This window comes from Balaenoptera acutorostrata, unplaced genomic scaffold, assembly GCF_949987535.1.
Source record: "Balaenoptera acutorostrata unplaced genomic scaffold, mBalAcu1.1 scaffold_376, whole genome shotgun sequence".
Lineage (NCBI taxonomy): Eukaryota > Metazoa > Chordata > Mammalia > Artiodactyla > Balaenopteridae > Balaenoptera > Balaenoptera acutorostrata.
Window position 1 is genome coordinate 273012 of NW_026645762.1, and position 25875 is coordinate 298886.

The window sequence follows — 25875 nt, forward strand, 5'->3', positions numbered from 1 at the left end:
TATATATATATATATATATATATATATATATATATATATATATAACTTTCATATATATATATTTTAACGTAGTAGTTAAAGCCGTGGAGAGAGTACTAGTCTACGTAGGTTCAAATTCTGGCTTTACCCTATGACTTCCCTGTGGCTTCCTCTGCCCACCTATTAAAAAGGAGTATAATAAGACTGCTGTGGTGAGTTATATACTAAGTGCTATTTAAGCATTTGCTATAATGATTATGTATACTCGAAGGCGAGGAACTTGCCCCTTGATCGTCTCTGTATTCCTAGTGCTTAAGAATTCCTAGTGCTTTTCTAGTGCATTGTCTTAGGATAGAGATAGCTCAGTATAGTTCTTCTCACTATAAAGTACTGTTACGTTGAAAGTGTTTGCTTGTGTACTAATAATCTATGACATATCTGCTGAGGACAAGGAAAGGAATAGTTTTAAAACTGCAATGGATAACAAAAGATTGTATGATGTAATGCCTTTATTATGTAATGATAAAACTAACAAATGATCATGGTAGAAAATTTGAAAAACTCCTAGACAAAATAGAGATCAACAAAATTTGCAGTAACTTTCAGAGTGTAGAGCTGTCCATGAATATTATTAGTGCTTTCACATTTTCCAGGACTTCAAGTAGACTCTGCTTCTTAAGAGTCTATTCATGAGATTTTATTTTAATGATGTTTTCAGCATGGGGGGACACACACACACAAATCTGTTAAAAAAAAAAGAAAGAAAGAAACACATGTAAATCACTGATGTTTCAGATAGCCACATGAAATAAGGTGAGAAAGGTCAACAAGCTGAAAGAATGTGGAGTAGCATCTCCTTAATCGCTTACATAATTCTGATAATTACCTCTTTGTGGATAAAGTAATTAATGGGGGATCTAATTCAAGAAAAATGTATGAACTTCAAGCCTTCTTGAAGCCAAGTATTTCTTTCCACAAAAGGTTACTTTGCACAGCCATGCTTCCTTATCACCTGACAGGGAAAGAGTATTGTATGGCAAAGGATCTTCCCGAAGGAGGGTGCTTCCCACACTGATTGTCATAAATGACTTCGGAATTACTGTTGCTGTATTACCAAAATCTTAAACTAGGATATTTTTGACAAATGCGGTCCTTCGTTAATTTTTAGAGCTACAAACTGTCAGATGGCTCTGAAATAACAATTGTCTGGCTATTCTTCAGGGTGATCGCAATACGGTAATGACCTTGAGGTATCACTAAAAAGCAGGAAGGTGTGAGTCTTCCTTTGGTTCCAGAGTGAAATGCGAGTTGGAGTTGGAGTTGGAAAAGAGGCCGACAACCAAGTGACAGAGAAGGAAATGTGAGGTCATTAGTGAAAAAGCAGGTTTAAGTTAAGGTGAAAAGGCATGAGGAAATGGTCAACCGTTACAGTATTACAAAGATCATCACGAAGCGTATCCATGAATGTGGTTTGTATTGCAATCTGCTGAAAAAGAGACAAATATCCTGGCCTGGCCTTCATGGAGATTATATTTTATTGATTCTGATGATAGATTATTGTTGAAGAGGGCCTCCTATAAATTATAACCATGCAAAGGCAGCAAGATAATTTTTTTTTTCTTTATGTATGTGTTTCTCATTCCTACTCACTTCTCTCTTAGGGGAAGAGAAAATCACAAAAAAACAAAAATGTCAAATCTCAGCTATTCATTTGCAAAATAATTTTTTCCCCAAATTCCAATGGAGGCAGTAGGTTAACCGCTAAGATTTGTAAGGCTCAAAAAGCTAGATTTTTACAAAGTGTAGCCAAATTTTATTCCATAAGTAATAGCTTTGGAAAGAATATGTGATGATGCAAAGTTGGAAAAAGCTGGGTTTTCTTCCGTAAATGACTTCACTGTGTTGGGAGAAGAGGCAGAGAAGAAATCAAAGTGAGTAAACATGGGGTGAGTTTTTCTGATAGGGGACTCTAGTGCTTTAAAATAGACTACATAATCCTAGGGATAATCTGAGGGTAGAACAGACCAATGCCTTATTTCCAATCTGGTACCCTGGAAGAAAACAGTGTATTTCCTTTGAGGTCTTGAGAGGTTTTTCTTCTGCTTTGTTTTGTTTTGGGTTCCTTTTGTAGTCAACCTTACTAAGGTATCATTTGCATACAACAAAATGCAGACATTTGTAGCTAACGGTTCAGTGACTTTTAATTAATGTATACATTTGTATAACTACCACCCCCATAAAGATAGACAACAATTCAAAAACCCGAGAAAGTTTCCTCCTAGGCTTTTGCAAAAGTATCCCCATCTCCCACCCCAAGGCAACCACTGATTTGTTTTTTATCTTTCGAGATGAATTTTGCCCAGTTTAGAATTTCATGTCAGTTGAATACTACAGTAGGTGCCCTTTTGATCTGGCTTCACTTGCTCAGCATATGGTTCTTGAGATTCATTCATGTTGGGATGTTTTGAACCAGGACTTTATTTAGCCTGGGTGGCTGATTTTGTCTGAAGGCACCTACAGGTACATCTGGGTCTCTGGCATTGTCACTGTCTGTTCTTGGCTCAGTATTTTCAACTTTACTAAGAAGCACAAGGTTGAAGTAAGGAAGATCATTGTCAGTATACTGGAGGTGAAGTGGGTTCTGTTATGTAATATTCTCAGCATAAACTGACCTGCTTGGAATCATGGTGTTGATAATCGACAAGGATACTCTTCCTCCAAAAACCTTGATACTATAAAACTTCTAAAGGACGCTGTCCTAGGACTCTTTTAGTTTTAATTTTTTGGGAAACATTTCTGGAAAATTCAAATGCTCACAACCTGAAAGAAGCAATTATTCACCTGAAGGCTAACTCTGCTCAAGTTGAGTTGTCCGACCTTTACATGCTGATAGAACCCAAATAGCCTTGCAAAACAACGCTCTCTTATTGGATATAAGCACATAGACTATTTAAGATGGACGTGTATATGCAGTAAAGTAAAAAAAAACAAAGACTCTTTGAGTTTCCCTTGCAGGTTTTAAAAATTTTTTCATTTAAGTTTCTATAGCATATGCTAATAGTTGAGGGTAACCTCAGGTTAGTTTTAGGTCCACTCTTTACATAAATGTTGAAGTACTCCATACCCACCTTTTTTCTACCTTCCTTCTCTTCTTCCATCTTTCCTTTCTAACTTCTTATAATCCATTATACTTAATCCTGCATTTGTTGAGGTGGCAGTTAGTGTAGGAAAATTGAAAGCAGTGTGAAATTTTGCTGTTCAGAATGCATGTTGCCCAAATTCTATATTGAGAAAAGGTCTGAATTTACCCACAGGAACCCTTTCTCAGCGTCTTTGAATACAGGCCATAGAAACTGGGCTATAATATCCTGACAGGTATGTCGAATTCATAGCAATAGCCCTCAAAGAGCTTACCTAGCGTACGTAGATGCGTATGAATGCATTTAATGATTGCTTTATTGGCAGCAGTGCCAACATACACAGTCTATTTTGTTTTATATCATTATCATTACCTGCTGTTGACCACTGTATACATTGCTAAAGGTGTGGTTCCTATGGCTTGTGAATTTCACGGCCAAATAATATGTAATTGATTGCACACTTTAGTGTAGAAGATGGAGACTCCATAAATTTTCGTGTGCTCTTTGCCCCTTTGGAATGTATTACACTGAGATCAGGCAAAGCAATAAATTTACTTCAAATGTGTGTGATGGCTAAACATCAGTTAGGACTGATGGGCAATATTTCTTCTTCCAGCAACGTAACAGTTTTGAAAGACTAAGCCATTGAACGTGGAGTTACTGAACATGGGACTCAGTTCACTGGGATCCCTTCTCAGAAAAATAAAGGAAAACTTGAATTGGATATGTGTGGCTTATTCAAGTAGTAACTGATCAGCTACATCTTGGTGAACTTAATTTGTCACAATCGTTTGGTATTTTATTAACTCTCTTCCCCTTCTTCCCCTGACTCTCATGAGAATGGATTATGAGTATCTTAAAACATACTAAGTCGTCTTCCATCCCTGTTACTCTAACTACAAAAGCACACTTTCCTTATCCAACGTAACTTACTGTCTTTTAGAGTAGCTGTGGTTTTAATTCTCTACAGAATTCAAACCAGCAAGAGAAACATTTTCAAGGAGCCACCACATTGTAGAGCTTTAGAAAGAAGACTTTAGAATTAAGGGCAAATATATCATTTTATGGCTAAAGGACCTGAGGCGTAAAGTAGGAAGGTAACCATCGAGGTCAGGGAAAGGGGTTGAAGATCAGGTTTCAGGCTGAGAAAGAGTCTACAGGGACTCAATCTGAGCAGTTCAAAAACTGAAAGGAGACCACGAATGTTCTGGGAAGGCTGGCATCTGGCCTCAAGTGTGGGATTTCAGACAGGGAGTGGGCCCGGGGGGAACTGAGCTTCTGCAGTAGGCAGAGAAGTCCACCTCATCTCCAGAAAGTGCCACTGACATCAGGGAGTTGAGGGGAAAGAGCAATGAATTCCAGTCCACCTGAGAAAGCAGGCCAATCTGATTAACTCTGAATTTAGGCTTATTTCAGATACTTCTTGAGAAAGAACTTGGACAAGCGCAAGTCCCGTGCAGCCTCTTTAAATCCATGCCCGGTATTTTCTGGTGGAGCTGCTTAAACCCTCCAAGTGACTCCAGTGTTTTAATTTCTCTCTCTATTTAATTCCGACAGTTCTATGATTGATTATTTAATGGGCAAATAAGTAGGGTCACAAAAGAGTGTGAATGTATTTTACAGGATGAGGATGGGCGGAGTGGAGCAGTCTGGAATAGGACACCAATAAAAAGGGATCTGGGTAAATAAGAACGTCTCTTAGAAAGGGAGAGGAATTCGCAAGGAAATCAGTGCCTGACACCAGGACATGGACATATGGTGAAGTTTGCGTGAGAGAAAGCAAGTATTAGAATTTGTCTTGCAAGCAACTATAAACACTTCCTGGAACAATCTAGGGTAGAAGGAAAAGGAAAGGAAGGTGGAAACAAAGGAGAAAGACAGCTAATGATGCTGGAGTCTCTGGCTGGGATTTGTGGTATCGCTTTTTGAAACTAAGTACAGAAAGTCAGAACTTGACTGATTGTTTCTTGAGCACGGTTTGTTTTCATTTTTGTTTTTTTCTTGCTGTCTCATCAGTTATTCCAGCCAGTGCTATGTCATTTTCAGTTTCAGTAAGCATGCCTGTCTTGCTTCCATTCGCATTATTCATGCAAATGTTGATTGAACTGATGACCCCGAGTTATCAAGGAAATATTAGATACACCAGTGGATACATTTCTTAATTTTAGAAAAAAATTACCGAGTGAAGGTTAAAATAACTCCTCTTAAATTCGTCATTTAAAAAAAACTTCTCCTAACATACAATACCTCATTGCCTGATAATGCCAGATAAATGAAGAATTCCTATGTATTCATGAATGCAGGCTAGTCTGTCTATTTTTTGGCAGGTATGACCGTTACCGAGGGTAACGGCCTAGTTTGCTGGCCGTGTCCTGTCTCCTAGAAAGTGGTAGTTTCTGTTGTCTTTCAGTTGGTCCATTGGATATCAGAGGTGAATTTATAAAACTATACTTCCCTTTACACTTACTTTGTTTTGTTTTGTTTTACTTGAAGTATAGTTGATTGACAATGTTGTTTCAGGTGTACAGCCAAGTGATTCAGATATATGTATTTCTTTTTCAGATCCTTTTCCATTATAGGTTATTACAAGGTACTGAATATAGTTGCCTGCGCTATACAGTAGGACCTCGTAGTTTTATCTATTTTATATATAGTATACACTTACTTTGTGTGATCCAGGCTGGTCAGACCACATGATTACTTTCACTTCTGATATAATTTTTCAGGTCCAACCTCAAATCTTTGATAAGAAGTTATTTTAAAATAAGTTTATTAGCATGTGTGTGCTCTAAATCCAACAGTAGTTATTAGAGATACGGTTTTGCACTAGGTATTCCTCTCTTTTTTGTTCTTGGCCAACCAATTGAAAATTAGCTTTTATTTTCTGGTTGGTTTGCTAGATGTTTATGACTATAATAAAAGTCTTAAATTCTGTCTCATATCTTAAAACACAATCTGAATTAGCAATGGATATTGTGCTCTACATAGGGGCTGTGATATAAGTATAGTTTCCAACTTCAAAAACATATCACCTAGAAGGGAACACACACAGACACATATGCAGCAATTATGGCAACTGCATTTGTTTACGAAGTGAAATAGTACTGAGATGGATGAAGTGCTAGCAAGCCTTGAACAGCCAAATCAGCTTCAAAAATAGATGTGCAGTTCTTTAAAAATATTTTTAACATTTTTCCAGCTACATGTAGAATATAACTTAGCATAAAAACGGTATGGGTTTTATTTTAAGTAATTCAGCATTTTGACATCCTCATCATGAAATTAAATCCAGGAGGAGGTTTCTCTCCATGATCTCTTGAAATGGTCCTTGATCATCCACAATATTTCCCATCATCACAAAGGTGGTACCAAGGGCAGGAAACTCCAACATTATTAAAGTTTCATAAAGCAAAGTCAATTTTAAGAATAGAATGACCCCAAACTGATAAAGGTCTTGACAAATAATTTCAAGGGAAGCATAAATTATTTTCTGTTTGTCAGAGGGCAAAAATATTTAGGCTGAGTTAATGAATGGTAGAGTTTTTGAGTGGAAAGTGTCCTTAAAATATTGTGTAGATCTGTACTGTCAACAGATGCTAGCCACGTGGCATTATTTATATTTAAACAAATTTAAAAATAAGATTAAAAATTCAGTTCCTCAGTTGCATTTGCCATATTTCAAAGATGTTTATTAGCTCCATGTAGCTATTGAGTACTGCATTGCACGGTACAGATGTAGAATATTTTCATTATCACTGAAAATTCTATTGGGCAATACTAAAATTATACCCAGATATTCACAGAGAAGGCAACCAAGTCTCAAGGAAATAATATAACTTCCCCAAGGTCACACAGCTATGTTTTGAAAGAAAAACAAAATGACACAAAGGAAATAGTAACAGAGGCACTGAAGAAACCCAGTAAGTTTCTGGAGCAGTCAAAGTAGGGTTTAAAAGTGCATACTTAACTGTTAGCAGGGTTGAAGCTCTTGATGGTTGGTAAGATCTACCTGCCTGAATTTGGACATGAGCATTTTATGCAATGAATTAAAAGCAAAAAATCATTTCAGCGAATGGCTGCCAGCTCCATATTTTTAGCCACTGCTGTGCTTCCAGATTATGTTTATCACTTTCATGTACAGGGCACCACTGTGAAATGTGATGGTTTATCTGACCCCAGAGGAATCAAGAAATCTTGTGGGGGTTATGGCTATATTTGAAAAGGTTGATTTTTCAATGCATCATGCAGACTGGCCCTGTTTTAAAAGGGATTCCTGCCATCAAATAATCAAAATGTAAACTCTCTTCTCACCTTGCAAAAGTCAAAGATACTCCCTGCATTTTTATTATTTCGTTGAAATCCAAATATTATTTTTTCCATTCTCTAATTTGTTTTCCTCACAGTGTGATCAACTATTGCCAAGGAAGGAAGGGTTAGATGTATCAATCAAAGTTTGCTAAAGGCCCCCTAGGTAACTGAACCCTCAGGAGAAACAATCGTCATGTCTTCTTTTTCTGTTGTTTCAATATCTTCGTAAAGAGTCATTTCAATATGTTTGGTTCTGTAGCAGAGGTTCTGTGAAGTGCTTCTGTTCCTCAGAGGTCCAGAAAGCCTGCGAGTCTGTGGGTAAAGGTGGGTAAGGAGAGAGAGGGAAGGAGGCTAGAGAGAGGCTCAGTGCTGAGATAAGGACAGTGTTCTAAAGCCTCCTGGGGGTGAGGCTGGGGTGCACAAACACCCACGACTAATCCAGACAGAAACTGAATAATCAAGGGGACGAGCACTGTGAAGTCATGTGGTCACCTCTCCCTCTAGAAATACACATTGCCCTCAGTAAGCCTCCTCCCACCCCAGAAGAGCATTAGGAAGGTCTGGAGAGGGGGAGTATTGGCAGAAATGGAAAAAGCAGGTTGAAGGAATTAGCCTGGAGCAGAGAGACCAAGAAACGCAAGCCAGCAGATGGAAGGCAGGGTTTTCATGGAAGTCTCCAAGCCCAAGTCAAGTTCTGGGACCACCAAGTACAAGTCAAAGAGTGCTCATTTAACCCCTCTGGGCCCCCACGCGCGTGGAGGAAGACTGGACAGAGAGGGAGAAGGGGCCATTGAAGGTACAGTATTTACTATGGGATTTAACTCCTGAAAGGCCTCCCAGTAGCTTCAGATCTGCTCAAGAATCCTTCATGTCCTGCTGGTTCGCAGTGAGTGGCTCACAGCTTCAAGGCCTCCTCTGCCAGATGGAGAACTATTTCAAGCATCCTGCCTCTATTTTGTACCGTAGCAATGCAGACAGGAAACCTGACCCCATTTTCAGGTTCTAAAGAGAAATTCTAAGTACCTGAAAGACTGAGGAACATGGTGGCTTTTATTTAAGATGTGGCGATAGAGAGCACATACCTGGACTTGGGCCTGCAGCAGCACCAAGGGTTCCCTTTATTTTCTCTCCCGTCTGTGTTTCTCCTTTTCCCTCCGCTGGATTAGCCACGGGGACTCCAAGTTCTTCATTCTGCGGTCCTGGTACCAAGATTCTCCTGGGAATTACAAAGTTATTCACCTTCTACATCGAGCACTTCTTATTTTTTCCCCAGCACCGTAAGTCATCCTTAAGAGGAGTCAGGGTGCTAGCTCTTAAATATACTTTAGTCATCCCTTTGTACATTAAATGCTCTTTCCTGGAGACTGCTCCTGACATGGTGTTCACCGTGCTCTCAGCTGGCCTCCTGAAGTTCTGCCCTGCCTTCCCCACCAGGTACAGTTCAGGAGCTGCCTACCTCAGGGTGATAGGCTATCTTTTACATTTAGAGAATATAATTTGAATACATAAACTTCTCTGTGACCACAGCTTTATTTGCGACCCACAGGTTGTGTTATGGCATATTTTCATTATCATTCAATTAATAAAATTCTAATTCCCATTGCAACTTTATCTTTGACCTACATAATGATCAGAAGTATGTTTTTAATATCCAACTATTTGGTAAAATATTGGTTATATATTTTTTAATTTCTTGCTTATTCGGAGTCTTGTTTTATAACCAGCATATAGTCAGTTTTATAAATGTGCCATGTGCACCTAAAAATTTCTGCGCAATATATATATTCCATCATTGTTGGTGCAGGGTTTTATGTAAATTTAGGCCAGAGTTTTAAATGATGGTATTCAGATCTTCTATCATCTGCTGATTTGTTGTTGTGGTTCTATGTTACTGATCTAGGTAATTTAGATTTTTCTATTTGGACTTAGTTTTTTGGAATTTCCCTTCATATACTGCATTGAAGTTTAGACATATAATATATTCCTTGTAAAGTAACAGTGGGTTTTATTATCCTGCCTTATCGCCAGTGATAATTTTGGCTTTCAAATCTGTGTTAACATTAAAAAAAATCTTCAATTGTATTTATTGTTGTTATGACATAATTTTTGAATCCTTTAATTTAGAGTCTGACTCTTGTCTCTTGTAAGTGGCATAGAATTAGGTTTTTTGTTTGTTCCAATAATCCTTGTCCTTTGAGTATTTACAGTTAATGTATTTTCTTTTTTTTTAAAAAATAATTTTATTTATTTATTTATTTATTTATTTATTTATTTATTTATTTATGGCTGTGTTGGGTCTTCGTTTCTGTGCGAGGGCTTTCTCTAGTTGTGGCGAGCGGGGGCCACTCTTCATCGCGGTGCGCGGGCCTCTCACTGTCACGGCCTCTCTTGTTGCGGAGCACAGGCTCCAGACGCGCAGGCTCAGTAGCTGTGGCTCACGGGCCTAGTTGCTCCGCGGCATGTGGGATCGTCCCAGGCCAGGGCTCGAACCCGTGTTCCCTGCATTGGCAGGCGGACTCTCAACCACTGCGCCACCAGGGAGGCCCTAATGTATTTTCTTATAGACCGTTTACTCCTTGTTTACTATTTGTCCCACCTTGTTATGTTCCTTTTGCTCTTCTTTCTTCCTTTTAGATTTCTTCAAATTCCATTTTCCCTTGTATTAGCTTGTTATTTTTACATAAGTAGCAGTTACACATGTACCATGACTTATTAGCTTTTTTACTGCTTCTCAAGCAATGCTGAGATCTTAAATTTCTTTGACTACTTTTTTCCTCTTCCATTTGTTTTTAATGCATTCCAATTTTTGATATATTTTATTATTACTCTTTTGTGCAGTTAGATTTTATTTAGGTTTATCCACTTATTTATCCTTTCTGTTATACATAATTCTTTATAAAAGTCCTTATTTTCATCTGTGATAACCTTCCTTCTGCCTGGGGGTCTCCCTTTATAATTTAATTCAGTCGGTTCTGATGAGAACATATTTTCTAAATTTTGTTTGTCTGCAAATTTCCTTATTTCATCTTTCCTTCCAAACAACATTTTCTCTGCCTCTAGAATTCCCAATGGGCAGCTCTTTTCTTTAGCACTTAAAAATGTTACTCCATTATTTTCTAGTATCCAATCAGTTTCGTTGAGAAGTAAGCTGTAATCTTAATCCTGTTCCTTTGAAAGGAATCTCTCTCTTGTTCCTGGGGCTGCTTTTAAGATGTCATGTTTTTCTTTGTTATTCATGAATTGTACTGTGGTGATCTTAGGTGTGGTTTTCTTTGTATTTATTCTTGTTGCATTTTTTTTAGTGCTTATTGAATGTATGGCTCCATATATTCTTTTTAGTTTGAGAGAACTCTCAGCTGTTATTTCTGAAATATTGTTTTCATCCCAATCTCTCTCTCCTTTTTTCTTTGGACTCCAGTTTACACATATGATAAAAATGTTTCCTGTGGCCCATATGTCTCAAAGGCGCTTTTGTGTACTTCTTATTCTTTTCGTTTCCCATGCTTTAGTCTTAATATTTTTACTACTCTATCTTCCAGTTCACTTACCTCTCTTTACCTGTGTCCAATCCACTACCGAGTTTTAAATTTCGTATAATTTTTATTTCTATCAGTTCAACTTCAATCAGTTCCTAGTTTCTAGTTGTCAAGTTAAATTCTCCACCTTGTCATCTATTTTCTTGAACTTGATAACATTTACCAAAATATGTATGAACTTTAATGTTTAGGTCATCTATGATTCTGATTCTGTTTTGTTTTTTATTCATTTAATTCTCCTTTTCTTGGTAGTCCTGGTGGTTCTTCAGTGAATGAATACCAGACTTGGGATATGACAAGTTGTAGAGAATCTGAATGACATTACAGTTGCCCTTTGAACAACCTGGGTTTGAACTGCACAGATCCACTTATACATGGATTTTTTTCCCGTAAGTAATACAGTACTACATGATCTGTGGTTGGTTGAATCCTCAGATTCAGAACCACAGATAAGAAGGGCCGACCATAAAGTTATATGTGGATTTTTGACTGCACAGGGAGTCAGCGTCTCTAACCCCTACATTGTTCAAGGGGTCAACTGTATTTTCTTGAGGAGAGAATTTCCTATTCTTAGGTAGGGAGCAGAGGGGAAGATCACCTCAGTCACTGGACCAACTTCATACTCATTTTCCTTCTTTATCAGGTTCAATGTAGATGTTGCATCAACCTTCCTAACACACAGACACACACACCCACACACACACATATGTAGAGACTTTCAATGTCCTAGTCCATATCATTAGTTTTCCATTGGGCCAGAAATCTTTCATAGGTTCTGAACCCCCGTTTTGTCTCTTCAGCATTATGAGCCAACTAAGTCTTTGCTTTGACTTCAGTTAGCTTTTGTTTGACTTCTTAGCATCTTGCCTTGTCTACCTATTTATACATGGAAAATACTGCAAGGGAACACTGTTGCGGAATCCAGCTCAGTTCTCTGAATCTTTACTCTCTCTGTGGTTTTGGTCCTTAAAATTCTAGCTGCCTTGTTATTTCTCAATTCCAACTCTGGTTTCCTTAGTCCTATGACATTGTCCTAAGATCTACTGGCTTTTCTACCTCTTAGGAGTCACATTTGGTTTCTCAGACTTTTGCTCTTCATCGGTAGTTTCTAAATGACTGGGCTAGAAAAGCATGTGCAGAATATTGTTCTCACTTCAGTGAGTTTCTTTCTCTATTTTACTCTTCTAGGTCATGGCTACCTCAGTAGCTTTCTAACGCTCACAGTCAAATGTTGCTTATGATTTATCTGGCCTTTCTAGTATGTTTTCCTAAGGTAAACTGATATAGTTGGAAACAGAAGTTCGTACCCACCATTTAAAAAATTCTGTTTTGTCTTTCTATGAATTGTCTTCTTGTCCCATCTTCTGTCACTTTTTCCCACCAAAAATTCCCATTCTCACAGATAGATTATTTTAAGATTAAAAATTATTATTAAGGGCTTCCCTGGTGGCGCAGTGGTTGAGAATCTGCCTGCCAATGCAGGGGACACGGGTTCGAGCCCTGGTCTGGGAAGATCCCACATGCCACGGAGCAACTAGGCCCGTGAGCCACAACTACTGAGCCTGCGCATCTGGAGCCTGTGCTCCGCAACAAGAGAGGCCGCGACAGTGAGAGGCCCGGGCACCGCGATGAAGAGTGGTCCCCACTTGCCGCAATTAGAGAAAACCCTCGCACAGAAACGAAGACCCAACACAGCCAAAAATAAATAAATAAATAAATAAAAATTAAAAAAAAAATTATTATTAAGCTAACACGTTAATTTTGAAAGGAATTAATTTTGCTTTGAACAAGAACACAGATTGGTGAATGGAATATGGAAGATTCCTTAAGACCTTTTTCATCTCTAAGAGTAGTATCCAACCATCGGTACCATAATAAGTTTGTCAACTGTGGAAGAAAGCAGTCTTTATAACATCAACATTATTCAATAATCTCAAAAACTGCTTCACTTTCCTGCTCATGCCACCAATTTCCAAATGTTCAATGGGAGCAGAGAATCATGGGATGGGACATGGAGAAATGGCCTGTCATAGTAACTATAAACATTGGAAGAATGAAATTATAAATAAAGAGGGTTTTCTATGAATATATTTGAAATGTTTGTTCCTAAAGAACTTGTAGAATAAGACTCAGAAGTTTACACAGAAACACCTCTTGCTAAGTATGAAACTCAGTAAAATTTATCTCATAATAGTTTTTTCTTTTGTGTTATGTGATTGTCAGAGTGACACAAAACTATTTTTATCTGGACTTCACAGATCTTCTTATTTTTACTATGGGATCAGTGACCCTACATGTTTGGAAAGTGGCAAAATAGTTAAAATTGGAACATTTCCCCCAAATCCAGGGCATATGACTTACATTTCTGTAGAAGGCAATATTATATTTCTGTCTAGTTCTGGGGTAAACATTTTCATACCTGCCAATCCAATCTGACTAATGTATTGTTTTTACAGTGCATCAGTGGAAATTAAATGGTCAATTCAGTCAAACAGCCATTTCATACATCAGAAAGGAAAATCAGTCAACACAACTGTCTGACCGAAATGAATGAAGGAAACAATTCAAGGCAAACAACTGTCCCAGTAGACTTGTATAAATACAGTAGTGGTGTCATGTGCAGAATTAATCTTTCCTCACCCTTAACTGGAGAACACTCTGCCAGCCAATTCAGTCACTCAAATGATACGGAATTATAATATTCCAGTTTCATTTACTCTCAGTTACTGGTGACTGCCCTTCCTTCTCCTTCATCTGTCCATCAGTGGAGAATGTCAGAGCAGGAGAATAGTAATATTGGCATATTGTAATGTACCGTCTTGAATTCCACAGCTTCAAAATTCTTAGGCTAACTCAGTGATCTTAAAAGAGTCTGGTGCAGAAAGGATATGTGAATTAAATGGCAGACCACCGGCTGAGCCTTCCAGCACTAACATCCCTTATTCCTGGTTCTAATATATCACAGAATACTCAAGAGGAAGTTTTTGAGTGGTCAGCAGAAATATGGCTCCAAAGCAGGCACATGGAAAAGAAATGTTGTCATCTGTGATCCACTTTAAAGCTGACTTGTCTTTTACTCATAAGCCAGATTCAGTGTGAATTCTCTTCTGCTAAATGTTAGAGAATCTGTTGGAGGAGTGTGGCCAATTCTTTTGAATTTTTTTACTCTCTAACATTTTTTTAGACATCTTTATTGGAGTATAATTGCTTTACAATGGTGACTTGGTTTCTGCTTTATAACAAAGTGAATCAGCTATACATATACATATATCCCCATATCTCCTCCCTCTTGCATCTCCCTCCCACCCTCCCTACCCCACCCCTCTGGGTGGTCACAAAGCACCGAGCTGATCTCCCTGTGCTATGTGGCTGCTTCCCACTAGTATCTGTTTTATATTTGGTAGTGTATGTATGTCCAAGCCACTCTGTCACTTCATCCTAGCTTACCCTTCCACCTCCCCGTCTCCTCAAGTCCATTCTCTACGTCTGCATCTTTATTCCTGTCCTGCCCCTAGGTTCTTCAGAACAATTTTTTTTTTTTTTTTTAGGTTCCATACGTATGTGTTAGCATACGGTATTTGTTTTTCTCTTTCTGACTTACTTCACTCTGTATGACAGACTCTAGGTCCATCCACCTCACTGCAAGTAACTCAATTTCATTTCTTTTTATGGCTGAGTAATATTCCATTGTATATATGTGCCACATCTTCTTTATCATTCATCTGTCGATGGACACTTAGGTTGCTTCCATGTCCTGGCGATTGTAAATAGTGCTGCATTGAACATGGTGGTACATGTCTCTTTTCGAATTATGGTTTTTTTAGGGTATATGCCCAGTAGTGGGATTGCTGGGTCGTACGGTAGTTCTATTTTTCGTTTTTTAAGGAACCTCCATACTGTACTCCATAGTGGCTGTATCAGTGTACATTCCCACCAACAGTGCAAGAGGGTTCCCTTTTCTCCACACCCACTCCAGCATTTATTGTTTATAGATTTTTTTGATGATGGCCATTCTGACTGGTCACACAAAGAACTCTGGCATGGTGTTCATCATCTAGCTAATCCTAACATGCAGACATTTATGAGAGTAAAGTCAGGTCTTTGCCAGAGTGGGTTGCTTATTTGGGCAACTGGGTCAAATCAAGAAGGGCAAATGTAGGCTGCCAGAGTAAATAAGGAGAGGAAAAACAAAAAGAACGAGACATTATCATTCGTCAGTGATTTCCCCCCCAATATTCTTAGCCTCCACCTATCTCCATCTTACTGGTAACACAGGAACTAGACTGAACAATCAGGTAAAAGGTCTCTACAGAAACTGAGTTAATATAGAAAATAAAAAAATAAAACATAAAATTGTAAATTTTCTTCCTAGGGATAATTGAGATGATAGTTCAGTAATAACGTAAGATCAGGTGAAGTCTAAAGAAATTTTAGAAAACCTGGAAAAAGTAAGAAAACATCTGTTCGCCGGCATCCGAATGTTCGAGAGACACCGAGACATGTGGGCCAAGTTCTGGAGAGAAGGGAAACACAAACGCAAGCTTGACATTTGGTGCAGCTTTTCTCCTTGGGGCATTTGCTGATTCAACTCATACAGCCTAGGAACTGAAAAGCCAAGGAGTTCAAAAGACTCTAACCACAGAAGCCAAACGGCAAGAGCTCAAGCTAAAAGCAACAACTAATGGAATGACAGGCTACACATATCCTTAGTCTCACAGGGCTGGGGGAACCATTACATTTAAAGCCTAACAAATACAAGGGTAGTTGGGAATAAGGAGAATCCAAACTTTCACATGGTAATCCCAAAGGGCAACACCCGTAGAGGAAGGACAAGACAGAAATAGAGCAACCTTCACACAGACTGAAAAACAGCTTTGAATGAGCTCAAACTGAGAATGGACTAAGGTTTCCAGTCCCTATAGTAACTGTCTGCCATGGGCAAAAGGAAATCTTTTCAAGAGAACGATAACAGCATCCAGAATGTGGAGGTATCTTAATAGTTTCCTAAAATAAGTTAAGCCCAATTTTAATATAAAAAATAATTGGACATACCAGGAAAAAGACTAAATGATTAAAAGCTCAAAAAAAAAAAAAAAAAAAAAGGACAATGTAAATAGACACAGGAGGACAAGAGTTAGTAGGCGGTTAAAAAACAAAACAAAACAACTATGATTAAACAAAGAAAATAGACACATGGCAAATAAGCATATGAAAAGATGCTACACATTCCATGTCATCAGGGAATTTTCAATTAGAACAACAGTGAGATACCACTACACACCTATTCAAATGGCTAAAATCCAAATACTGAAATCCCAAAGTTGTTGACGATGCAGAACAACTGGAATTCTCATTTGTTGCTAGCAGGATACTTGGCAGTTTCTTACAGAACTAAACATACTTTTACCATACAGTGATCTAGTAATCATGCTCTTTGGTATTTACCCATAGGAACTGAAAAGTTATGTCCGCATAAAAACCTGCACATGGATGTTTATAACAGTTTCTTTCATAATTGCCAAAACTTGAAATCAACCAAGGTGTTTTTCAATAGGCGAATGGATAAACAAACTATGGTATATCCGTACAAAGGAATAGCATTCAGCGCTAAAAAGAAAAGGCTATGAAGCCACGAAAAGACATGGAAGAAGCTTAAATGCATATTGCTAAGTGAAAAAAGGCCAATCTGCAAAGGCTTACGTGCATATTATATGATTGCTGTATGAAATTTAGGAAAAGGCAAAAGTGTGGAGACAGTCAAAAGATCAGTGGTTGCCAGAGGTTGTGGGGAGGGAGAAAAGGATGGGTGAAGCCCGGAATTTTAAAGGCAGAGAAACTCCTGTGTATGGTTCTGTAATGGTGGATACAGGTTATTGTACGTTTGTCAAAAATCATAAAATGTACAAAACAAAGAGTGAGGTCTAAAGTAAAGCATGGACATTAGTTAGTAATAATGTATCAATATTGGTTCATTAACTATAACAAATGTATTACGCTAATGTAAGATGTTAATAATAGGGGAAACTAGGGTGAGAGGTAAGGAAGTATGAGAACTCTGTCCTTTCTGCTTAATTTTTCTGTAAACCAGAAACTGCTCTGAAATAGTCTGTTAATTTAAAAAACAAATCTAGACCTGCATACAAAACTTGCACGTAAACCCAACCACAGCAGCATTATTCATACGAGCCCCAAAGTGGAAGTAACCCAAATGGCCATTTACTGGGAATGGATAAATGAAACATAGTAATATCCACACCATGGACTATTATTATTCAGCCATAAAAAGAAATCAAGTACTGATACATGCTACAACATGCATGAACTTTGAAAACATGCTAAGTAATCGTATGATTCCATTTGTATGCAATGTCCAGTCTAGACAAATCTGTAGAGACAAAGGATATTAGTGGCTGCCTAGGGTTTGGAGACATGGGGGAGTGAGTGACTTATAATAGATTCTTTTTCTTTTGGGGAGGTGGATGAAAGTTCTAAAATTGATGGTGGTGGCAGATGCATAAGACATTAAATTGTACACTTTAAATAATATGGAAAGTAAATTATATATCAATGAAACTATTATTTAAAATTATGATGAATGTATTAAAAAAAGGACAACATATACAATTTAAGCAAAAAGTATTTGTGAAATGCAACCAAAAGAAACTTCTAGAATTAAAAAAGCTGAAATTAAGCACTCAGAAGATTGGTTGAACAGTACCTTAGTCAAACAAAAGAAAGGATTACAAATGTCAGTTAAAAAATAACTACACTAAAATTTGGAGGGAAAATGATGGAAAACAGAGAAATAAGTACTTAGGACATACAGAGTATATATAAAACACTGTGTCTAGCCAACCCCAAGTCACACAGCCTAGGGAGGAGACACACAGCCTACCTGAATCACAAGGACTCCTCCAAAGGAAAAATGAGGTTCTGATGCCAGAAGTGGAAGGAATGAATTACAAAGAAAAAGAACAATGGTAAACTATAATCTAGATATACATTGGTAAATACATAGGTTCCCTGGGGTTGGGATCTGGTACAAACAATAAAAAAAAAAGATAAGACTCATAGTAGAGGCTGCTAGATTCTGCTGAGGAAAATGTCCAGGGAGGGAAGAGTTGATTTATTTCCTTGTTTTTTTAGAGTCCACATATAAGTGACATCATGCACTATTTGTCTTTGTCTTATTTCACTTAGCATAGTGTCCTCCAGTTTTATCCATGTTGACTTAAATGACAGGATTTTCTTCTTTTTTAAGGTTGAATAATATTCCATTGTATATATATACCGTGTTTCCTTTATCCTTTAATCTACTATGGACACTTAGGTTGTTTCCATACCTTGGCTCTTGTGAATAATGCTACAGTGAATGTGGGAGTACAGATATCTCTTCAAAAATGATGATGTTTCCTTTGGATATACACTCCGAAGTGGGAGGGAGGAAGAACTTACGACACAAATCGACCATGTGTAAAAGATGTAGGAATGAAAAACTCTGAACACCTAGGAAGAGTGTAGAGTATTTGGAAAGGTCACTGTTCAAGGTCATACATAGTTTAAAATTATGACATTTCAGTGAGCCTGTGTGCATGAAGGCTTGCTTATATTTCGGGATTTGAATACAGTGCAAAGAAGTGCTGCTAAATTTTCGATCAACATCAAAAAAAGGGTGGAAATGTTTTTTTCTTTTATTATGAAACTGGAGGAAAGGCAAGCCTAGAATTCTAGGCCCACTAGAATTTTCCCTGATGATAGTGGTAATTTAGGAGAAGAAGAAGGATCCAAGGCCATAGAACAATTTTGAAAGCAAAATAAGGCTGCTGAGTCTTCACCCAGTGTATGAGATTAAGTTCTAATGGCATATGATGAAGTGGGCGTGACACAGCTGGCAGAGCTGGTTGAGTTGTTGAAAATGGCTCTTGAAGCTACAGGTATTGGACAGTAGACGTAGAAAAAGAACAAGGTAAATCCAAAAGAGTGGAAGGACAAAATTAATCAAGAGAAAAGTCAAAAATAGAGAAGAAAAGCAGTAAACTTGGCAAATAAAACCAAAAGCTTGTTCTTTAGAAAGACCAATAAAATAAGCAATATTTGGCAAATATGATCGAGATGGGACTAGCTATAACACAGAGAGAATTTTTTTTTTTTAATTACGAAAGAATACTATGGTAGCTTTATACCAACACATTTGAAAATCTGGACAAAATGGCTGATTACTGATTAGTTATATGCAGCCATTATTTACTCCTGTTTTGAGTAGAGAATACAAGTAGCTTTATGAAATTAGAAAATATAATCAAAGATATACACCTTAGAAAGACATCAGTTATTTTCCAATGTATCAAAAAATTAGAAGAGTCCTAATACAAAAATCAGATATGGAAAATTTACCCAGAAAGTAACTAGAAGCACATTTCTTTGAAGATCTTAAGTTCTAAGTAATATTAGCAAATAGATTCCAGCAACATATTTTTAAAAAGTCATTATGATCAAGAGGGATTTATCACCATAAAGCAGATTTTTTCAAGTAGGATAAAGTTGGAATGAGGAAAGAAATGTCCATATCCAATATCAAAACACACTCCAAATTTCAGTAGTTTAAAAGAATCTAATACGCTGTAACAGTACATCAGTAGATTATTAAAGCAGAATAGGAACCCATGTATATGTGAGAAATAAAATATAGGGTAAATAAAGTACAGGCTGTCTTCACTGTGGAGCTATAAAAATGATCATAGAAGCTGAACTGTGCAAAGTTGATCTCAGTGATTGATGGGGAAAATATTATTGTTCTATGACCTTAAAATCTTTCTGACAAAAACACCAGAAACTTTCTTGTTTGTTATAAAGTTATAGATAGACTTAAAAAAATTAGTAAATCTTGTATTTAGTTAATACAGTGCAACCTAAAACATTAGAAGTATTGAAAATTAACATGTTTTATTCCACTGTAAAAAACTTATGAGACTTCTAGTTTTGAGTCCAGCAAGGAAGGAGCTTAGAAGTTGCCACTCTGTCCTAACAGGTCAATATCTGGACACACTGAAAAATCAACACTTCTTCTTAGATTCATTAGAGAAGTGAGGTCACAGGAAAAATCACCGTGCCCAAAACTGGAGAGGCAGATGGCAGATACAGAGAGTAACAACTTACCGGAACAGAAACCCAAGAGCAGAAATCTCTGTGGAAAGCAATGGTGAGGTAGGAAAACCTGAACTATATTTGAAGGATTGCTGGAGGCTTGTGTGGAAAAGTCTGTGAGGTAAAAACTCCAGGGAAGACCCTATCCTTTTGCGAGTTTTGTCTCTTGAGCTCTACCGGGTTGTGACTACCAGGTGAAGGTCAAAGGAAAATCCCCTTGGAATTCTGGCAGGGGGAGGGTGAAAGGAGCAATTTTGAAATACACCAGAGCATTCTGCTGTTCTTCATAAGGCCTGCCCTCAGGAGAAACTGTTTTACCAGAGGCCTAACCTATGGGGTTTTGTCAGAGCCTAACTGACCTGGGGGAAGGGAAATATCCTACCGTGACCCCTGCCGGCCACTGGGTTTCACCTAAGGTGAGGGAAAATACTGAGAGGCACTTGTGACATTCATAGCTGAGGAGCACATGCTCATTATAAGACTGAGACCTAATCATAAGACTATGCAATGCTTCTATAACACCACATCTCTAAAGGACTATGTACTGCAGTGAATTTCACCAGTGCATCGTGTCTGGATTTTCAAGGAAGAGAAAAGTGAATCATATAAAATGCTTGATTAAACCGAGAAATGGCAGAAAAAGAGTGAAAGGTAAAAAAGGAACAAAGAACACTGGCAATAAATATGAAACAGTAACAAATATGGTAGGTATTAATCCAATGATATCAATAATCATTTTAAATACCAATGGTATAAATACACCAGTTAAAAGACAGAGATGGTCACAGAGGATCGATAAACAAGATCCAAATATAAGAAATCTACTTTAAATATGAAGGCACATATAGCTTAAAAGTAAAGGGTTGGGGAAAGCTACATCATGCTAACACTAATTAAAAGAAAGTTTGAGAAGCTGTATCAATCTCAGACAAAGCAGAGTTAAGAGCAAAGAAAATTATCAGACAAAGAGGGACATTCCATAATGATAAAGGGGTCAATTCTCCAAGAAGACATAACAATTCTTCATGTTTATGTGCCTAACAACAAAGCATCAAAATTCGTGAGACAACAACTGATAGAACTGCAAGGAGAAAGAGATAAATCCACTATCATAGCTGGAGATTTCTACACCGCTTTATCATAAATGGACAAATCCATCAGGGAGAAAATCAGTACAGACATAGCTGAATTCAGCAACACCATCGACCAAATGGATATAATAAACATCTACAGACTACTTCAACAACAGCAGAATACACATTGTCTTAAGCTCACATGAAGTACACACGAAGACAAACCACATTCTAGGCCATAAAACACACTCTAACAAATTTAACATGTCAGAAATCATATAAAGTCTGTTCTCAGACTGCAGCGAGGTCAAACTGCAAGTCAAGAACAAAAACAAAGCTGGAAAATTCCAAAATACTTGAAGCTTAAACGGTTCAATTCTAAGCAATACATGGACCTTGCTGTCTGTAGGTGAACTGAATAACATGCACAGTGACCAATCACCTACAGACTTTGAAAGAAGGGACCTGATTGTTCACTGACCATGATACACATCTGTTATATCCCGGGTGATCTGTGGAGTTAAGAACTAGCTGTGAAGTTTGTACTTTATGCCCTTCCTCACAGTTAGTATGGCAGTAACTGAAATTTGATGGTTTTGTTGTGGTCCTGGGATTATTTAACTAAATCATGGTAACTGAAATTCATGCATGGGCAAACTGTTCAGAGCGAGGACTGCATGTGTAGCATACATTGGGTAACATTCCATTGCAAGAAACAAATACCTAGAAGAATGTAAGATAGGATGAGAAATCATACTCTTGTTATGAGGAAGTCTGTCCCTAAGCAGAACATGAAACTGAGATATCATAAAGAAAAAGGCGAGTTGATTTGACTTCATAAAAATTAAAGAATTCTGCACAGCAAAAGGCAACCCAAACATAAAGATAACTGACAAACTGGGAAACCAAATATAAATATTTGACCATGGATTTGGCCAACAATTCCTTTTCTTCACAATAGTATGAGGAGGGAAAATCTCAGTGAGTCAAACCTCATGAATCAATAGATGAGAGGTTAGACTAAAGTTCTCATATGGTGTGGATTTAATTTTATGGAATGCAACTTACCTTCCAACAGAAAATGTGAGTATTACCAGTCTTATGAAGATCCTTGGCAATGCAAGTAGAGAAACCTTGAGTAACCGTGTGATAGATGCATCTCTTTCCTGTTCTATAAGAGGAGGAGAACAATTAACAGAATGTCTATTTCTCCAGGGCAGAATTCCAATATTGCCTCTGTACCACTGAGCCTTGTAAAACATCGAAGCGGACAGTCTTTAGCAAATCACTCTTAAAGAGTCAAGAGGGAAAGAAATGGAAAGGCTAATGAACTTGCCAATGACCTATGTAGCCCTGACTGCTGAAAACAGCGATGATGGGAAATATGTGATGCCACGTATGTGAAACTTGAAGAGCACAGAGATTCAAATGGAGTAGAGTAGGGAAGAATGCCTCTGATAACCTACCCAAGTTGAATTATTTATAGTCTCAACTGGGAAATGTTGATTAAGAAATGAGAGGAAACAGGCAAGAGCGGCCCCTGAAATTGTGCCTAAATACCTCCAATATTCCTAAGGAATCCCGCGGACAACTGTGTCAGAGCGGAGCTGACAAAGGGAGTATAGTAAGCGCAGAGGTCATGGCCTTGTCAGCCAGCATACGGAGAGCATTACTGATCCTCAGCAAATCATTACTGATCCTCAGGAAAATGTACTGTGACTGGGTCTAAAACCTGACTGGAATTTTCCATAGACGTGTGATATTGGAGATGGGTTTGCAGCTGCACTTGCCAAATCACCTTTGCAAAGCACATTAGGCCACAGCCAGAGGAGCAAAGGCTGCTCTGCTCTTTCTCAAGCAGAAAAGGATTTTAGAAGTGCCCACTTCTGTCCCACAAAGGATGGGGATAGCAGATTACGAATTAGTGATTAGCACAGTGTCTGTGATCCCTCGGCTAACTTCCGTCTTGAAGCTGGGATATAAAGACTCAGGTGTTGGGTGATGAGCCACAAGCCGTCTGAACAGGTGCTTAATCAGGACTGGACAGGATGAATTCAGGCCTGGGCATCTGGCATCTGGTTCCAGCCCTTTTCCTGGCAGTTAACCTTTAGACATGTCCCTGACACCTTTGCATCTGTAGCTTTTCGTTGTTGTTGTCTGGTTGTTTAAATGCGTAAAATGGTGATAACACTACTTGGTGGCATATTCTATTTTAAAAAACCTTCCATTACTCCATGCACATCAAACAGTAAATGCGTTCTCTTAGTAAACCTGCATAACAATTTTCTGAACTCTTGTGCTCTGGGCAAGACTTATGAATACAGCAGGCAAATAAAGTGAAAGGTGAGACAGTAACATAGTGTTGTATTCAATTGGGTCTTGATACCCAAGTGTGACTCTTCACCAAGGATTATGCAGTAGTTCAGGACACAGATTAAAGTTGGTTAGAGTGTGTCCTGAAGTCTCACTGGCAGAATTTAAATCTCTACTCTGGAAATTGTAGACCTGAGACAAATTGCTTCCCTCAACTTCATTTCCTGCATCTGAGAAAGATAATAGTATCTACCTTGTAGTAGACTGAATAATACCATTGCCCCCAAATGTCCACATTCTAATCCCCAGAACCTGTGAATGTCACCTTAAATGGCAGAAGGGACTTTGCCAGTGGGATGAAAGTAAGGGTTTTGAGATGGGGAGAGTCTCCTAGACTACCTGGATGGACCCAAATGTAACCACTGGTATTCTCATAAGAGAGAGGCAGAGGGCGTTTTTACTCCAAAGAGAATGTGATGACAAAGTTGGGGTTGGATTGATGTGGCCAGAAGTCAAGGAATGCTGGCAAGGAAACAGATTCTCCCTTGGAGCCTCTAGAAGGAGGATGGACGGCCTTGTCAACTCCTCGTTCCAGCCCAGGGAAACTGGTTTTGGACCTCTCTCTTCCAGAACCATAAGAAAATAAGTGTGTTTTGTTTTAAGCAAGCACATTTGTAGTAATTTGTTACAGCAGCCATAGGAAACTAATGCGTACCTCATAGCAACTATTTCTCCAATTAAAATGTGTGACTGGAAACACACTTGGTGGCATGTCTGACACATGGCAGGTACGCTACTGTAGGTCGTTCTCGGAAACTGAAGCCTTGGTTTTGAGGGATCATCAAAACCAGTACAGTGGTTGCCATGTTTCTCCTTGTTCATCCTGGTGACAGACCTGGTAGAGAGAGCTCCATCCTTTCCCACAGGATGCCCACCCCAGTACTTAGAGGGAAGAGGTTATGTCTCACTTAAGGCACCTTCCTCTTTTCCTTTCTACTTTTTTTTTCATTCATCTTCATCCAACTGGCCTTTCTAAATTTTAAAGAAAACAAGACCATTTCTCGATGGATTCAGATACTACCCCAAGTTAATATTCCAACCAAGTTCTTGTTCTTCCGGGTCTCATCACCAGAAATTTCTGAGCCTAAATCCTCTCTAGTTTCTAGGATCACCCATTTTCTCATTTCTCCCTTCTCTAGTTCAGAGTCTTGTCAGTTTAGTCCTTTCCCTAACCACAACTTATAATAAGGTGACACAGCAAAGTGATGAAAGTCTAGACGGTCTGGTTTTAGTCCTGGGTTTTTGCCACCTACTTACTGTGTGGCATTAGGCAAGCTATTCCACCTCTCTGGGCCTCAGTTTCCCCCCAAAAAGGTGAATATTACGTACCTATAGGGTTGCCATTATGAGGATTAAGTGAGTTAATATTTGCTAAGCACTTACAATAGTACTTGTTGTAGTCTAAGCACTACAGTTGTGCTTGTTAATAATAGTAATTGCAATTCCACGCGTAAAACTTACTCAGCTTTCTGTCATAACTTTGAAAGGTTGGTCTATCTTTTGGCCGGCGTTTCAGGTAACTGAGTCGAGGCACGGGCTGAGGCATTGCTACCACTGGGTGGTGTGTTCCCAGAACTTGGAACAGCGGTGTGAAATGGGTAGTGGTTCTACTTGGAGACGGGGCAGACTGGACAATGACGGCCCGGGAAGGAGGTGTGGTGTCCATCGCTTCGGGGTCAGAGGTGCCGCCTGCTGAATGACCAATGGCAGCCGAAGCCGTAAATGGGGGGCTGGGGAAAACGGGGGCAGAATGGACAGTGACGGCCCAGGAAGGAGGTGTGGTGTCCATCGCTTCGGGGTCAGAGGTGCCGCCTGCTGAATGACCAATGGCAGCCGAAGCTGTAAATGCGGGGCTGGGGAAAACGGGGGCAGAATGGACAGTGACGGCCCGGGAAGGAGGTGTGGTGTCCATAGCTTCGGGGTCAGAGGTGCTGCCTGCTGAATGACCAATGGCAGCTGAAGCCGTAAATGGGGGGCTGGGGAAAACGGGGGCAGAATAGACAGTGACGGCCCGGGAAGGAGGTGTGGTGTCCATAGCTTCGGGGTCAGAGGTGCCGCCTGCTGAATGACCAATGGCAGCCGAAGCCGTAAATGGGGGGCTGGGGAAAACGGGGGCAGAATGGACAGTGACGGCCCAGGAAGGAGGTGTGGTGTCCATAGCTTCCATATCAGAGCTGCTGCCTGCCTGATCTGAGAAAAGAGAGTGAAAGTGGGAGAGCTGCTCCCTAGCTTCTAACTCTTCTCGAGGTCTAGCACGCACTGAACAGCTCAGCCTGGTGCTGTGACATTCCATTGTACGTGTCACAGAGCAAGGGCAGGCGG

The 25875-nt window shown here is 38.9% G+C and overlaps 1 protein-coding gene across 3 annotated transcripts; it reads right to left on the bottom strand.

Annotated features, from left to right (window-relative positions):
• Window positions 1–106: 106 nt before the first annotated feature.
• On the bottom strand, window positions 107–25875 carry LOC130706704 (nuclear pore-associated protein 1-like). 3 transcript variants are annotated; one of them, XM_057539406.1, is made up of 4 exons: window positions 25015–25875; window positions 22249–22351; window positions 8510–8643; window positions 107–722 (listed from the first exon to the last, which is right to left on the bottom strand). In XM_057539406.1, exons 1-4 carry the CDS (start codon window positions 25844–25846, stop codon window positions 694–696), a joined length of 1098 nt encoding a protein of 365 aa, XP_057395389.1. In that variant the 5' UTR covers window positions 25847–25875; the 3' UTR covers window positions 107–693. The 3 variants fall into 3 exon arrangements, with proteins under 3 accessions (XP_057395389.1, XP_057395388.1, XP_057395390.1); XM_057539405.1 differs by lacking the exon at window positions 107–722 and adding an exon at window positions 5087–7739; XM_057539407.1 differs by lacking the exons at window positions 107–722; window positions 22249–22351.

Bases quoted from the DNA above. Each gene is read 5' to 3' on its own strand.
- LOC130706704 (XM_057539405.1), bottom strand. From the start codon at position 25,846: ATGGAATGTCACAGCACCAGGCTGAGCTGTTCAGTGCGTGCTAGACCT. The intron at 22,352-25,014 runs GTAAGTTTTACG...CTCCTCTTATAG, and splicing joins AAGTTATGACAGAAAGCTGA to AACAGGAAAGAGATGCATCT. The intron at 8,644-22,248 runs GTAAGTTGCATT...TGTAATTCCCAG, and splicing joins CTCACATTTTCTGTTGGAAG to GAGAATCTTGGTACCAGGAC.